The sequence below is a fragment of the Chrysemys picta genome, chromosome 1, assembly GCF_011386835.1.
Source record: "Chrysemys picta bellii isolate R12L10 chromosome 1, ASM1138683v2, whole genome shotgun sequence".
Classification (NCBI taxonomy): Eukaryota; Metazoa; Chordata; order Testudines; family Emydidae; genus Chrysemys; species Chrysemys picta.
The window spans coordinates 310,724,952-310,741,798 of NC_088791.1; the positions used below are offsets into that span (position 1 = coordinate 310,724,952).

Below are 16,847 nucleotides of genomic sequence, written 5' to 3' on the forward strand. Positions count from 1 at the left end.
GTCACTGTTTTTCAAGGTAGAGTTCCCCATCCTCTAAGCATGGCCTACTTTCTTTATTCCAACTGTGTACATTTAAACTTAGACATATTAAAACACATTGTTTGCTTGCACCCAGCTTAAGTGATCTCGTTTTTTTTTTTTTTTTTTTTTAACCATTCACCCAATTTTTCTGTCATCTGAAAATATTCTCTTTCAGGTCATTGACAAAATGTTGAATAGCATAAGGCCAAGAACAAATCCCTGCAGGACCCCACTAGAAACCACACCCTTTCAATGATTCCTCATTACAGCTACATTTTGAGATCTATCAGTTAGCCAGCTTTTAATCCATTTGATGTGTGCCATATTGATTTTACATCATTTTAGTTTTTTAATCAAAATGTCAAGGTACCAAGTCAAACACCTTACAGAAGTCTAAGTATATTATATCAACACTATTACCTTCGTCAATCAAACTTGTAATCTCATGTAAAAAAAAAAAAAGATATTATGTTAGTTTGACAGGATCTATTTCCCTAAATTCATGTTGACTGGCATAAATTACATTACCTTACATTAATTTTTTAATTAATCAAGTCACATATCAACCACTCCCTTATCTTGTTCAGGATCAAAGTCAGACTGTCAGACCTATAATTACCTGGGTCATTCTGTTTACCGTTTCTAAATATTGGCACAACATTAGCTTTCTTCCAGTCTTCTGAACTTCCCCAGAAAACCAAGACTTACTGAAAAATCAACATTAACATATAAACACATTACATATTTTGAACACATCCATTTTGTCTTGTTTACTCATATCCTTTATTCCAATTTGATACTTGGTCCATTCCTCACCTTACCTGTGGTTTAAACTTTCCTCTGCCCTACCATAGGCATCTCAATGAATAAGCCTTCATGTAATGTAATGGCATCATCACATTGTAATAATATTGAACGCTTTAACCCGTAGAAAAAGAGGGGGATGCTGGCCTCATGAAATAGCATTGTGAGATTAGATACCAACATGACAAATGATTAAGGAAAACCTTAGATGTGGTTTTATAGATACTAGTATCTCTAGATTCTGTGTAGGACCAGTTGCATCATCTATAAAATATAATTAATATTTTGTAACTCAGTACAGCATAGCTGATTATCTGCACACTGTTATAAAAGGGTAATCAGTAAGAGGGTTATAGTAGTTCTTGTAGTACTTATAGATGACATGCAGCAGTTAAGAGGAACCTCCCTACTTGCAATAGAAATTACTGTTGAATTAAGAAACTGAACTGATTATTCAGACAGTGCCTATATGGATGTTAGTGCATTAATGTATTTCATGTCTGTTGATAAAAAGGAATACAAGCAAAGTTCATATGCAGATTTATGAAAAATAAATTTATTACATAACACCTTGTTTTTAACAATGTTCAGTTTTTTATTCAGAATACTTGCGTCATTCATGTAAAATAGTTTGATACAGTACATTGTATGTTATAGTTTTTCCTCAAATTCTAAGGCTCTCCTAACACCTCATCCTTTGCTGTAATAAGGGCATCCCTAATAACGTGCGAAAATATTTTAAAAATAATTAACTGAACAAAATTTAAAATCCACTACACCAATCCATCTCTCAAAAATCATGACGAAATATCTGAATGGATGCCGCACCTTTTAAGGAAATATCATTCATGCTTTTTTAATCCCAAAGCATGCTCACAAATCAGCAACACTAATAGGAAAAATAAAACACTGTCTATGACAATCATTTCAGTTTGTTTGCTGAACCAAACATGTTTATATCAATGACAACATACTTATTTTACTATCGAATAGCAGCTTTAATACCAGTCAAGTCATAGATTTAAAAACAAAAACAAATCTATATGTTGGAAATTAATCTTTGGGAGGCTTGTAATCTGCTGGAAAAATGCAAATGTTTTCATTTTCTTAAAAAATCTTATTGTAGCAATTTTGTTGGTCATAAAACATTGATCAATGTGGAAAATGAACCAACGCACAAAAGTCACTAAAAATAAATGTATATCAAAATTATCTCAATTAGAGTCATGGTTATTTTGCTTTTTTGCCATGTTAACATATACTGTATGCTTCAAGTACCAGTTAAAGGATTTTGTGTACTATTGGTCAGATAATGTTGTTACATCAAGAGAATTCACCACATACAATAAAAAAATGCTTGCCCCTAGCACATTTCACAGCTTCAACTGCTACAGACTGTCACTGAAAAAAATGCATTGGTCAGTCTGAACCATGTCAAGTAAACTATGGAAGTAGCATATCCACAACACAAACTGTGCTAGCACTTTCTTTTCAAGTCTAACCCCAAAACAGGTACAATTTGGGAGCCACTACTCCATTCTGTGAAAAGTGGTGGAACTTGGCTATCAGACATTTTGAAGGTGTGGTTGTACAGTACATTCTTGTGGCCCAAGCCAGGTTCCAGGCAGACAGCTGCATGACCAGTCCTACAGCATTAGCAACAGTGCATTGACGTTATTCAGGTGCAGCTCAGTACCGGTGTGTCTGATGTGAGTACTGTGGAGGCTGCTGGGAGGTAGTTGAATATCCCATGCTGCTCTGTGGCTGCGATGTGCTTGGTCCAGGGTTGGGATACGCAGCATGGGGATTGGAACGCTGGAAACCATGAAGGAGAAGAGAATTGATTCCTACAGTGGATGCATTTATAATACAAATACAGTACCCATTAATTTTTTGAGGTCTCTGTGCTGTGTGGGGCAATAATTAACAGGTACTACAGCACAGTATATCACTTGTATTTACAGCGTTCTACTTATTTTGATTACCGTAACTAAGCATATGAGCACCAGGAATATTTGATTGAGAGCTAGTAACAAGTAATGCTGTTTGTTACCCATTCTGAATTCATATCTGTCATGTCACCAATGCCACTTCAACTATCGAGACATCTTATGCTTACCACTGTGGTACATCAGTGTGTTAAAAAAAACTTCCAGCCAAAAATATCCTAGGTGCTCTCCGTTGGGGTTTTCTTCCCCCTCCAAGAGCACATATTTGGAAGGTTTGTTGTGTATTTAATATCAATGATAATTCAAGGAAATTTCTCTGGGAGACCTATGCATATGAGATTAATTTTGGTTTATTGGAGCATTCACTATAAGGTAGACATTTTCTAGACAGTCAAGAAGAGATTGTGAGCTCTTTGGGCCAGGGACTAAGAAGCCAAAATCTTGTATCCGTATAACCTGGCCAGGACCAAATGTGGGATACAAAAAAAAAATAAAAAAAATAAAGACATATTTGTTTAATTGTTATAGTTTAAAAAGCTGTAATTGATGTGGGATTTATTTCTTTAGCTTAAACACTTAAACTTTCCTCTTCATGAGTCTTCATTTAGATCAGAAGTTAAGTTAGATTCAATAAATGTGTTGAGATGGCTACATATTGGGGAAATAAAAATAAAGGGATGACCTTTATAAAGCAAGGTAGGTGGATACTCTCCACACATGCATTTAAGGGACTGAATCACTCTCTAGGTGTGTGATGTGGAGGGGAAAAGAAATAGTTATAACAGTACTTCCAGCCAGCAGGAATAAATTAGCATTGCTGTACATCACAGCTCACATGATGGCTGAGCTGTTATGACATTTACCTTCACTCTTGAGAGACACTACACACTTAATGAGAAGTGTCAGAGTAACAGATCAGCCATCATATGATCCAGTTCTGTATAATAAATAAAGGGTATGTTTAATAGTGCAAAAATCTCTGGGTGTACTTTTTGGTAAAACGTGCCTCAAGTATGCAGGAAACTGAAAAAAAAATTGAAGTTTAAAATTAGCCATTAATGTTTTATTTGTAATATACTTAATAGGCTTCCACAACCTAACTACTGAAAAGTGTTGCTTATTTATTTCATGTGGCCAATTACAAGATGACTCAGTGCAGTCACATCATGTAGAGCAACAAGTGACTTTTAAAAACAAAAGTTAAAATCCCAAACAACCAGCCTGTTCTACCTCCAAACACCACTAACCCGCTCCTCAAAAGACAAAAGCTTGTTACATCCTCCGGGGACAGGACTGCTCCAATTCATTTCAGTGTTGTCACATTAAATGTGCAAGTTGAAACCTCTGAAACCAAGGGACATGGAAATCTATATACCTGTAAAAATCCTTACCTAATTGCTTTTATGCATGACAGAAAAGGTTGTGTAGGGGGAGAATTAATAGGCCAGCTTGCTTCAGAGAGATTAAACAAAGGATCTAGCTACTGAGGGGATGTCTTAGTAAAGCTCCTCAAGGGATGGTTATTTCCCTCAGAGGACTCAGATGTAACAGTATGAGAGAATCAAGGGACAGGTGTTTGGTCAAAACAATGGTGTATTTTAAATTTTTCTCCTTCCGCCTTGGGTTGAAGAATCTTAGGGGGAGATTCAGAGAGATGTGCCCCAATCAGTAGGTGGCATTTAATTGCTTTGGCCTCAGTGCTGTCATGCTCATGTGAGTTCCTTCCATCTGCCTTATTTACTATATGTAAACTCATGAGTGCAATATCATCCTTGCCTTCTTAAAAGTCTGGGGAAAATAGACTGAATTTCTTAAAGTCAAACATGATGCCTTTCAAAGGCATGGCAAAAAGATGAGCAATCAGGAGGAGCCAAAGCACTTGCAAGAGCTGCTGAGACGGTGAAGGGGCAGTTACCGCTACTCCATGCAAAAATAGCCCTATATGGCCCTTGTTGAAAAACAGGCAGTAAGCCTGGGAGGGATGTTAGTGGAGTGAGAAAGCTGAGGCAGGAGCACAGCTTTCCTCAACCTAGATGAAGGTGACGGGTGGACTCCCTAAGCAATCCCTGCGTACACGGAGGGTGATTCAGAGCCCCCTGATTTCCCAGCTTGTAGACTTCAATCCATGCTCACAGGAGAGGTAGCTTGGGTTTGCTCTGATTCTCATGCTCTCAGGTCAGCTGCCACTGTGAAGTGGGGTGAATAGCATCTGAATAGTGCAAGCAAGTGGAGATCCTCTGCCCCAACACACAAGCCCTACACCTCTTTTCCTTAGCTATGTCAGTCAGCATGGGAGAGAGACAAGAGGTTCTGCTGCATCTGCCTTCTTCAGAGGCTCAGGCAGAAAGGAGTTAGCAGAAATGATGCCAAAACAAACTCTGGACAGCAACTGACTTAGCTGCCTGCAGGTTTAAGAGGGATCAACCCTCGTGTTGGAAAATATTTTGTGAATGCACACTCCACTGAGGGAGAGACTATTACAGTTACATTCTGAGACAGCCCTTGCTGCACAGTGGTTAAGGTTGAACAGAGCTTTCTGTTTAGAACGGATTATTCAAAGTGCTTTAAAACCCACATGCATAGTGAAATGGACCTGAAAATCGATACACTAGCTGAAGTCCTGGGGTAGAGTTAGTGAAGAAAATTTGGGGTCATTTGGCTATGGAGCTCATGACATTCAGCTCCTGCAAAATGACCTGCCTTTATGTTTTTAGGTTCTTATACCTTTATGTGTGCAGAGCCAGGGGAAAAACTATAGGCTTTATGAGGATCAGGGCCATACCCACTGGGCTACCTGAGTGCATCTAGTCAATGATCCCAAGAACCAGTTTTAAAAGTCAATTATTTCAAAGTTATTGGACTTTCATTCTTGTTTTATGAAGTAGTACACAGGGGGTATGGCAAGCAAACTGACAGCAGCTATCTTATAGAGACAGAGGATCTAACTTCTCACTTGAGGAAAGTGTTGTTATATCTTTCACAATATAAACATGCTTTAGTCCCTCATTTTGAAAAACCCACCATTGACCCTACTGGCCTCTCCACCTAACCACCCATCTCCCTTTCCCTGTCTACAGTCACTGTCTGGAGTTCCTCTGCACCTATTCCATCTTAAACCCCTTCCAATCCAGCTTCTGCCTCTTGCAGTCCACTGAAACTAGACTCTCGAAGTCTCTAATGACCTATTCTCTAGGCAAAACTCAAAATCAGTACTCCATCCTGGTCAGCCACCTGTGACACTGTTGAGCATGCTCTTCTTCTTGAAATCTTGTCCTCACTTGGCATCCATGACTCTGTCCTCTCCTACTTCTCTAATTGCTCCTTCAGCATGTCCTTTGGAAAATCCTCTACATCTTCACTCCAACTTTCTGTAGCTGTTCCACTACTCCAAAGACTCTCACCTTGGTCCCTTTCTCTTCTCCCTCTATGTCTTATCTCTGGGTAATCTCATCCACAAATACAAATCCAACCACCATCTTTACACTGATGACTCACAGATCTACCTCTCTACTTCAGAAAGGTCTACTTTTGTCCAAATCAAAATCTGTCTATTGCTGGACTTCAGCTCAGCTCAACATGGCTAAAACAGAGCTCTTAATCTTCCCCCACAAGCCCTGCCTATTACCTCATTTGTCAATCACTGAGGACAACACCACCATCCATCCTGCCTATGACTCAGACCCATAATCAAGGCATCAGCTTTGACTATGACCTCTCTCTAGGTCCTCACCTATGTCTAAATCTAGCCAATTTTTCTGCATCACTTCTCTAAAGTATGGCCTTTTTTTAATCCATCCACACAGCTAAAACTCACTTCCAGGCTCTCATCTCGCATCTCAACTACTGCAATGTCCTTTTCCCCAGCAAATGCAACTTTGCCCAAGTCGTATCCAGAATGCTGCTTCAAATTATTTTCCTAGCCTGTCACTTTGACCACCTCATCCCACCCCGCTTAGCATCCCTCCACTGGCTCCCTCTTCTCTATCACAAAACAAACTGCTTTTCTTTACTTTCAAGGCTCTTCACTGCCCATCCCACCCTAGCTATCATCTGTTGTTCACTACTGAAATGTCAGCTCCTGCCTCCCTAGCCTGCTTGTTAAATTTTCAAACAAGCACCTTCATACTTCCTCCCATGCTGCCCCATACTATCCTTCAAACCCTCCTTGAAACTCTTCTTTTCCAACTTGACAAGAGTTAGGACGCTCTTGTCCAGAGACCACTCCCTATATCATGCTAACCAATATTGTCTCATTATTTTCTTATATTCCCTGATCTGTCTGTATCCATCTGTTGTCTCTAGTTTTATAATTGGCTCTCTGAACCAGGGGCCATCCTTTTGTTCTGTGTTTGCACCGTGCCTATCACAATGGGGTCCTGCTCCGTGACTAGGGCTTCTAGGTATTAAGGTAATACTAATAAATAATAAATATTATTATTATTATTATTTAGTTATTAATCACAAGTTATTGTTTCCTTGCCACTCCTAACTTGACTCGCCTCAGAAGTTAAAGTTGCAGGATTGATAGCTAGAAAAAAAAAATCTTATTTTTTTTAAACTGAGCGCACTTGATCTGAAAGAAGCTGAGATACAATAAATACGGAACCCCACCATGCCATTATACAAAATCATTTTTAGAGTAGAGTTGCACTATAAGTAGTTTCTTCTAAGTTACAATACACAAGAGCCAAATATAGAATATATGGAAAATTGAAGTTGAGATACCTGATAGTCTGAGGTCATAATAAGTCCACCTGAGGTAGTGGTAGGAGGAACAACTCTCACTTTTTTCAATGGGGGTCCCTGTGTATGACTGTTGTCTTGGTTCCCTGGATGACCAGTTCCATTAGTATGGTTATTGCCCTGCTGCTGCTGCTGGTTCTTCTCAATTGGTTAAACACAAAGAAAAATTTCAACTCAGAAGCAGTACAAGAGCAGCAAATGTGAAATACTGAGGTAAAACTCAATGAGACAAGACGACACTGTATTTTAATACTTACTTTGTCTCCTTTATCATCGGGTTCTTCTTCTGTTAAAAATTCTCGTTTTGGGTAAGGGATCTGACAACCTGCAAAAACACTGCAAAAACAAGTTAGCAGTCTTGGTATATCTGCCTAGAATCAGAGAGGTTAGTCGTAGATGAAGATCTAATATTTTGTCCAGTCTAGTTTCAAATTTCCTGAGCCACAGCCTAATATATCTGTCAAGTAGTTTACCCCTTCTTAATAACATCATTTACTTAGCCTAGGTATTCACATGTATTTGTTTTAACCTTTTGGTCATTTCTATTCTTCTCCTCCCAACTCCCACCAATCTGTCAGTGTTTATGGGTAATATGGTGACCAGACTGGAGGTGGAGAAATGGAAGAGTCCTGTTAGATACCAGAGTCAATTCCTCTATAAAAAGAAGAACAGGAGTACTTGTGGCACCTTAGAGACTAACAAATTTATTAGAGCATAAACTTTCGTGGACTACAGCCCACTTCTTCGGATGCATATAGAATGGAACATAAGCTTTCGTGGACTACAGCCCACTTCTTCGGATGCATATAGAATGGAACATATGTTCCATTCTATATGCATCCGAAGAAGTGGGCTGTAGTCCACGAAAGCTTATGCTCTAATAAATTTGTTAGTCTCTAAGGTGCCACAAGTACTCCTGTTCTTCTTTTTGCGGATACAGACTAACACGGCTGCTACTCTGAATTCCTCTATAAGTGCACCATGTAGGTCTCTTCATCCAGTTATACAGAAATTCATAAAATGTTGAACTAAATAAAGGGCATCAATAATTATGGTCCAGATGGTTAAAAACTCCATTACCAAATAAAAAAACATTAACTGTGACAAGACCTGGAAGCTTTTGGAGGTATGTGGTCTCTCACCTTAGACTTATGGACATACATGAATGAATTTGTTACTGCTAACCCAAGCTAAGATTTCTCCACTCGTAATCATATGGATATACCTTTATTTATAACTAGCCTCTGTACCTGCGAACATGCTATTAATTTTGTATTAAAATGCTGTCAATGTAAGGTTGACCTAAGAGCAGATTCTGCAAAACCAAACCACTTGCATGACAGCACTAGAATATAAAGAGAGGTCAGGAACTGCTATAAATATTTCACTAAGCTGAGTTGAATTAATTTCATTTTAATTAACTGTTATAAATATACATAACACATTTTATAAATTCTTCCCTTAATAATGAAAAAAAGGAATGATATGCAGCATGTGAACTGGCCTTTCTAAAACAAGGCCACTCAAGCACTGGCAGGCCATCTTAGGATGCTTTATCATAGACTGTTCACACTTTTTGTCTGTAAGCTTTCTTATGTTTAGAATCTCCCTGTGCAGTTGAAAAGAAAGTGTGTCTACGGAAAATGGATTTAGGCTGTGAAGTATGAAAGTACAGAGAGCCTGTACTATTTCCCTCCCCCCCATCCCCTGAATTTACAACAAAGGGTAAGATGGAAAAATGTAAACTAATTAGTAAATGTCATCAGCATTCTAGAACAGAGAACTGGACCTGCAGGCACTTAGCAGTTGTCCACAAAGATCTGTAGCATGCATAATCAACCTGTCAGTGAATAACAGGATTAGTGCTGTGACAAACAGGATCAAAGTTTCATAAAGCAAGAGATTAATAGAAATGCTACTTAATTTTAAAAACCTCAAATGGCATTTTAGTTAGTATACCTTTTTCTTTGCTTGTCAGACAGTAAGTATTTAATTCATTATTCACACACAGGTATGTATTTATAGTAAGAAGTAAACAGAGCATACATTAAAAAATATATGAATATGCTAATGGATTAATAAACTGACCACTTACTCAGATGTGGGAAGTGGATCTTCTAAGAAATAAGGATCCTGCATAGCCTGTTCTGAGGTAATTCTCTTTATTGGGTCCATAGTAAGCAATTTCTGAAGCTAAGCAGAGTTTTAAAAAAAAGTTCAGAAATTATGAAAACTATTACTGAAAGCCTTTGTCCCACTGTATTCTGACATGACAAACTGCCACCCATATGATGTAATTTCTAGACCCCCAATCACTAATGGCAAATATGAACCATATTTTCCCCTCATGTTTTAAATATTAATTGAATTTGTTATTGAATAACCACTTGTTTCTACCTATAAAACTTAAAACTCACTCAAATAATTAGCTTTGCCATAAGTGCTCTACCAACAAAATCCTCGAAACTTCCCCCTGCCCCAATAAATCAATATACTGTAGTTTTGCTGGTCTGTCCTTTCTTTGTGAAGAAGCTTTATTTTAAAATTGATTCACACACATTAACTGAGTTTTTATGTCACACTGACATGCACATTTACTTGGAAGAAATTATCTTTCAGGAATTTTCATTTGATTTATAGAAAACCAATATTCTGACCAAGACCCCACATTTACTACAGCCCCATTATTAGTACTATTTATATAGCACCATTGAATACCCACCACAGAAAGTGGCAATCATAATGTAATGCATGTCTAGATGGGATAGGAAACGCCCCCTGCCCAAGTAACTCACAAACAGTGGGATCCAATGTGCATGTACTAATTATGAGGATAGTAGGCTCACTGTATTTTAAATGTCTGAATGGCATTCAGAGGAGGGAGATGAGCAAAATCTTAGATCTTACTTTATTTATTGATCTCAAACCATAAGTGAAATCAATGGAAAGGCTCCAGCAGGTACAAAATGCACTGTCTGCCTCCTCCATGAGCACATCAAGCCTGTGCTCTAGTCCCTCCCCTGGGTGTGAGTCCACTTCCATAGCCAGTTGAAGGTCACTGTCTTAATCTTCATACTAACTAACAGATCGGGTATCAGCTGCATTACAGACCATATTTCATATTTCATCCAATGCCGCCAAGAAAGTGATGCTCCTCTGGGACAATGCAGATCACAAAGCATGAGAGCACCAAGACAAAGCAAAGTATAAGAATATTTCCAGAGGAAATCAGAGAAATTTAACCTGACCACTTTCAGGAAATACTACAAAACCTTCCCCTTTTATATAGTTTTTCCATCATAACCAGAATAACTTTAAAAACTAACCCACTTCTCTCCTTCTCTTTCCCTTTCCCCGCAGTCAAAACAGCACTAACCCAAGCAGAGCTTTCTATAACCAGAAAAGATAGTAGAGCAAGTGTCTCCAAGAAGTCCTCTACGGATTTTGCTATTGTCAATCTATTTTACGTAGAAGGCATTCAGATACTTACATAATGGGTAGCAGTACAAAATCCTAAACAGTATATATTGAGGGGAGGGGAAAAACAAGACTGTCCTAATCACAGTGAAAAAGTTATGTGCTCTGTGGGAATGATTAGCCAGCAGGCAGAAACTGATCTTAAAGATGACTGTTACATAATCTCAAATGTATAGGAAGAGATACAGAAACTCTTTAGGTGTAAATTCAATCTAAGCTGGAATAATTGATCTAACCCTTAAAATATCCAAGTATGGTACTGCTCTTAAACTCAACCAGCTTGATTTTATGAGAGGAACACAGTAATGTTGCAGAAGCTGTCTGGGCATTAATACTGCATTCATCACTATGGCATCCTCAGCCCATATCAAATTCGGAAGTGAACACATTAGGGCCCTGTTGAAACAGAGATGTTACATTGCATTAGTTTGTTCACTGTGAGTGCAACAATTTAACTACATCAAAATGAAGTGCATCCCCACCACTTTGTCATGTCAGCCTAAGGTGCCTCTATCTGTTATTCATTATATCCACACAGCTCTGCACTATTTGCTCAGTATTCTGGGTAGATATCCCATGGTGCACTGTTCCACCACAAAGATCCATGCTATATGATTTTTCTTGTTGTGGATGCCTCTTCAGCAGGATGATTTTTCAGTAGGTGGATGCCTATTGGAAAATGCAGGAAATTTGGGGGTGGGTCAAATTAACAAACTCCCTGTATTTCTCTGCTGGCATCCATTAATTTTGTCAGTGCTATTTTCGAATTGCTGTCAGGCAGCATGGAGGACACACTGCTGAGCAGGGTGGATAAAAATTCATGATTTAAAAAATAAAAACAGATTTTTTTTATTTAAATCGGATTTTTTTGATAAAATGCTTTTGAGGAAAAACCTATCTAAAGATAGTTTTAATTAAGAAACATTATAGCTCAAAGATATCTCATCATGGAATAGGGATTATAAATTCAAATTCTGTAGTATGAGACAATATAGTCATGTAATGTTTAAGAAAAAGTTTTTGTAAATTAGTTCCAATAGTTCATGGATTAGGGGCCCAATCTTATGGGGTTCCATGGGCTTCTGTATAGATTATTTAGGTTAATCTTTCTATCTACCCAATGGGACTCAGTACTCAGTCTAGAAGATACCACCCGAGATGCTTAGTTTTGCAGTTCTCAAACTGTGGATTTGTGTCTCCAGAGATAACATGCTTGTTAACAGCAAAAATGCTTTAAATTAATATATAGACGTGAGAAATAACAGACCTCAACCCTATTGTCCCTCTGCAAATTTGTGTACATACAGTCAATTCCTTACCTCTCGCTAAAAGTGCAAAGTTTCAGAAAGTTCAATGAATAGAAGATTGTTGGGGGCAGAATAGATCTGGACAAGGAGAAGAAGTCTGGAGATAAATGTGAGAAGGGAGGGACAGGCAGTAGAAACAAAAGTGAAATTGTTTGAGCAGCATATTCCAGAAGTCTTGAGGTCTTTCTGAGTGTAGCCTTCATTGATTTGAGATCTACCATACCATTCTCTCACTAGAAGGGAAAACCATTAATGGCAGCAGGCCGTAAAAGAAACCCAGTTTGGGAATATTTTCATTAAGTTCCCCTAACTCTGGATAAGACAGGCATGTGTGCAAAATGCAAACAGTGCAACAAAGAAATGCAAGGCCTGGTTGCCCGAATGAAACAACATCATGAGAAGTGTTCCTTCTCAGGAAGAAGCTGTGTTGAAGATGATGAAACAAACATGTCTGAACATACAGGATCTTTGGGTTGGTAAACTTTATTTCATACTTCTTTCTTAAGGACTGCCTGTCTTCCTTCTGGACTATTCTTGAATTCTCATGTTTGAGCATAAAATATAGTTAGTCTATGGTACTATCATTTTAGATGCAGTTGTGATAAAAAATAAATAGCTGAAATAGGCAGATCTTCCTTTTACAATTTCACCTTTAAAGTAGTACTGAGTGTCAGTGAATGCAATGAGTAATACTAAATGAGCAGTATGCTAATCATAATTAAACTGCATTGACTTATTTTGTTTAGGAGAATGCATCCTCAACATACAGGATTCTGAAGACTATCCACCTTCAAGATCACCATCATTTTCTATAGTGTCATAGTTATCTGCCAATGATAGTGTTTCAATCACATCATGTATGTCACATAGCCACAGTACATCACCTGTAGCAAAAAGAAAAAAAAATCTCCATCATCCAGAAACAGCTATAGATAAGTTTGTAATAAGAACCAGCAGATTACAAAAAGAGGTACTTGATGAAAAAATTGCCCGGTTTGTTTATGCAACAAACTCTCCTTTCCGTATGACTGAGAACCCACACTTCATTAACATGGCTCAGTCATTAAGACCAGGATACAGTCCACCCAACAGAGCAGATGTCACAGGCAAATTGCTGGATAAAGTGTATGAAAGAGAAACTGAGCAGTGTGCACAAGGTCTAGATGGGTGGATCAATATCCACAATGATCTTGTTGTATATGCTTGTGCGACAACAGAAGAAGGGGATGTCTTCCTTACAGAAACAGTTGATACATCAGGAAATGCACACACCGCAGAATACTTACTAGAAGTAGCAGTAAAAGCAATAACAAACTGTGAAAAAAAATTCAAATATCTAGTATGCAGCTTGGTCACAGACAATGCTGCAAATGTATCCAAGATGAGAAGAAATTATTTAGAAGAGAGTCTCAAGCTAATAACATTCGCTTGTGGTGCTCATTTGATGCACCTCCTAACCAAAGACTTCAGTGTTCCAGAAAGAAAGGCTAATGTTGTTGAAATTGCAAAATACTTCTGTAACAACCACTTTGCAGCAGCTGCTCTGAAAAAAGTGGGAGGAACCAAGCTAACCCTGCCACAAGATGTGCGATGGAACTCAGTAGTGGACTGTTTTGAGCACTATATCAAGAACTGGCCAAATTTGATGACAGTTTGTGAACAAAATGGTGAAAAAATGGATGGCACCGTTATAGCCAAAGTTCTCAACATTGGGCTTAAGAGAAATGTTGAACACATGCTGAGTACCTTGAAAACTATTTCTGTGGCCTTGAACAAAATGCAGGGAAATAGCTGTTTTACTGCTGACGCTGTTGAAATTTGGAAGGAACTTAGTGAGATCTTAAGAGAAATATGCAATTACAGAGTTAAATTACAAGCATTAAAAAAATGAATGGGACGAGCACTATCTCCAGCTTATTTTCTTGCAAATATTCTCAATACTCGGTACCAGGGTCAAACCTTAACTGCTGAAGAAGAGTTGGCGGCTATGGACATCCAGCAATCATTCCTCCATAATGCCAACTATAATAAACTTCAGAGTTAAGGTTGAACCATTCAAGAAATATATGTTTGCTGATGTTTTAAAGAAAGTCACACCAGTGAACCAGATTCAGAGATTGCTGAAGTGATAATTTCACATTTAACAGCAGTAGCTTCTTCTGCCGGTGTAGAAAGAATATTTTCTTCCTTTGGACTAATTCATTCCAAATTCGAAAAATTGTTTGAGACCTGAAAAAGCAGGAAAGCTTGTTTTTCTTTTCCAGATTATGAACAAACAGGAAATGAAGGTGAAGACTACTGAGTTAGTTGCAGAAGCCAATATTTTAAGTTTCTCATGTTGATCTGGCTAACATAGTTGATTTAATTTTTTTTGTTTTTTTTTAAATATTTCTATTAACTGTTTTAGTTAAAAACAATTTTAACAAAAACAAACCTGATTTAAAAAAACTTGAATGTTTAAATTCAAAAATTCATATGCTTGTTTTGTTAAAGTGTTTTATGGTTGCTGTTGAAGAAAAAAATCCAGAATACATAACGTTGTTGTTTTAGTTAAATAAAACAATTTAAATGTCTGTCTGGTGATGTTCTTCTCCTAATACAGCAAAATCCTCCAAATATTAATGATTAACCTGTTGAACTGGAGATGGTTCCCCTCCCAATGACTTCATAAATATCTGCTTCAATTATCTTTTGTAAATGAAATAACCAAATAATTATTCATTTTCTGATATAACTGTAAAACTAATCTGAAAAATTTTCAAAATAAATCACTTTAAAAATGTATAGTGTGTACCTTCTAAAAATGAAACCTACATCTATCTCTGAGTTGTGAAGAATATGTATTAAGGTTATAACAACCAACAAGAATGCACTTTTATGTAGAAATCCAGGATTAAATCGAGTCTTCCTGACTAATGATTTAAATCATGATTTAAATCAATTTGATGGTAATTGATGGTAATGAATGTACTGGAACCAAGGAAATGTGTGTTTGTTTTTATTAGGAATTGTCAGTATGGGGGATACTATGCCATTTATGGATGGAGATGTACCTCCATGAAATTTTTCAGCCAAAATGAATTCACTGGGTTAACAAAAAACACAGGTAAACTGCATCTTGAATAAAAACAAAAACAATTAAACAAGAATGTGCTGCAAACTTAAGACCAATGGAATGGAGGCATGGTCAAGGAGTGCTGTAGGTGATGATCTCAAAAGGGTTCTCTTCCTCCATCTCCTGGGGTTGATTGTTGAGGGAATGGCCTATAATTAGGTTGACTGAACTCATTTTAGAGGATTTTGGACGGTTAGAGTGCAATGCTTGACCTTTGTAACAAAAGGTGCTCCATCGCAGGTGTTTGCCTGTACATGGTCTGCATCATTCCCTTTCCAGGGCCATGTGTTCTCTTTTGATCCTTAGAGAATGCGCCAAGAAAACCATCCCTCCACAACTCTGCCTTCATAGTCCTCTTTTGGGATGAACTGAATAGTTCCTGGAACAGATCCTCTCCTGTTTCCTCTCCCTACCCCCCATTCAAAGATTTGTCACCTTCTCTGTGGGTGATATCTCCCCTCTTTGTGAGCACCATGGCATTACAGGCGCTAAGGAAACTCAGAAAAAGCACAAGTACTTATTGCGCCAATTCTAGTCTCCAGGCCAACAATGATCAAATGTTTCTTTTCCACAATTTTGGAATGTCATTCCCATCTTCTCCTCCCATGCAGAGGTTCCCTTTGAAATGGTAAATTGTTTTGTCAAATTACTTCCCTCTACTATAGGCCCTCTATAACAAAGGTTGAGTAACTGTGCTAGTTTGAGTAGGTGTGAGGATAGTTGATTGCCTGTGCTGGTTTCAGGTAGGTGGAGGGCTACAGGGATGGGTGAATGGGGGAAGCAGTCAGCCAGCTAGTTATTCCATGTGCAACCTTGCAGGCTTATCCTCATGTTGGAAGATGTAACCCTGAGGCAAATCCTGAAGCAATGGGCAAACCAGGAAGATACACAACATTCCTATTTACCAACACTTCTATTTACTTCACACCTGGGGCAGGAGTGGAACAGAAACACTAGATATATGGGCAATCCTGAGAGAGCTTCTGTGCCTTCCAGCGTGGTGCATGACAAGACACACCACTATCTTTGCATTAAGTTCTCTTTCATAACACCTACGTAAAGTACACTTCAAAGTTAAAAGAGTTCTGGACTAGCTGTTCTAAAAGCCAAATGCCTTTTAATGTCTTATCCCTTCTGAAATGTCTCTATCACCTATTTTGGGCCAAATACCTCAAGAAATCTCAACTTTACTAAAACTGAATGCAATGATGAAAATGAGCCAATGTACTTTTTCTATTATTTTTTCCTCTTTCTGGATCTGCCTCTAAAATAAAAAATCAAACACATTGGAAGGCAAGCATTTTTTTTTTTAAAGGTCCTCTGGTGCTGACTTTTTGACCTAGGGGTGAATGGGAGGAAGGGAGAGGGAATGGGAAGCAGCTTGAGAAGGGTGGTATGGAGGTGGTAAGTGTGGCTAGTGGTTGCAGGATT

The 16,847-nt window shown here is 38.1% G+C and overlaps 1 protein-coding gene across 8 annotated transcripts in view; it reads right to left on the reverse strand.

The window, feature by feature from the left end:
- Window positions 1-1,361: 1,361 nt before the first annotated feature.
- CDK8 (cyclin dependent kinase 8) overlaps window positions 1,362-16,847 on the reverse strand; it is a 159,073-nt gene continuing 143,587 nt past the window's right edge. For 6 of the 8 annotated variants that reach the window (XM_065581432.1, XM_065581430.1, XM_065581433.1 and 3 more), the window contains 4 exons: window positions 9,613-9,710; window positions 7,775-7,853; window positions 7,500-7,658; window positions 1,362-2,640 (listed from right to left, as the gene is read on the reverse strand). In XM_065581432.1, coding sequence (XP_065437504.1) covers window positions 2,515-2,640; window positions 7,500-7,658; window positions 7,775-7,853; window positions 9,613-9,710 — 462 coding nt within the window. In that variant the 3' untranslated portion in view covers window positions 1,362-2,514. The remainder of the gene's footprint in view (window positions 2,641-7,499; window positions 7,659-7,774; window positions 7,854-9,612; window positions 9,711-16,847) is intronic. The other 2 variants (XM_065581431.1, XM_065581429.1) reach the window with 1 other exon arrangement.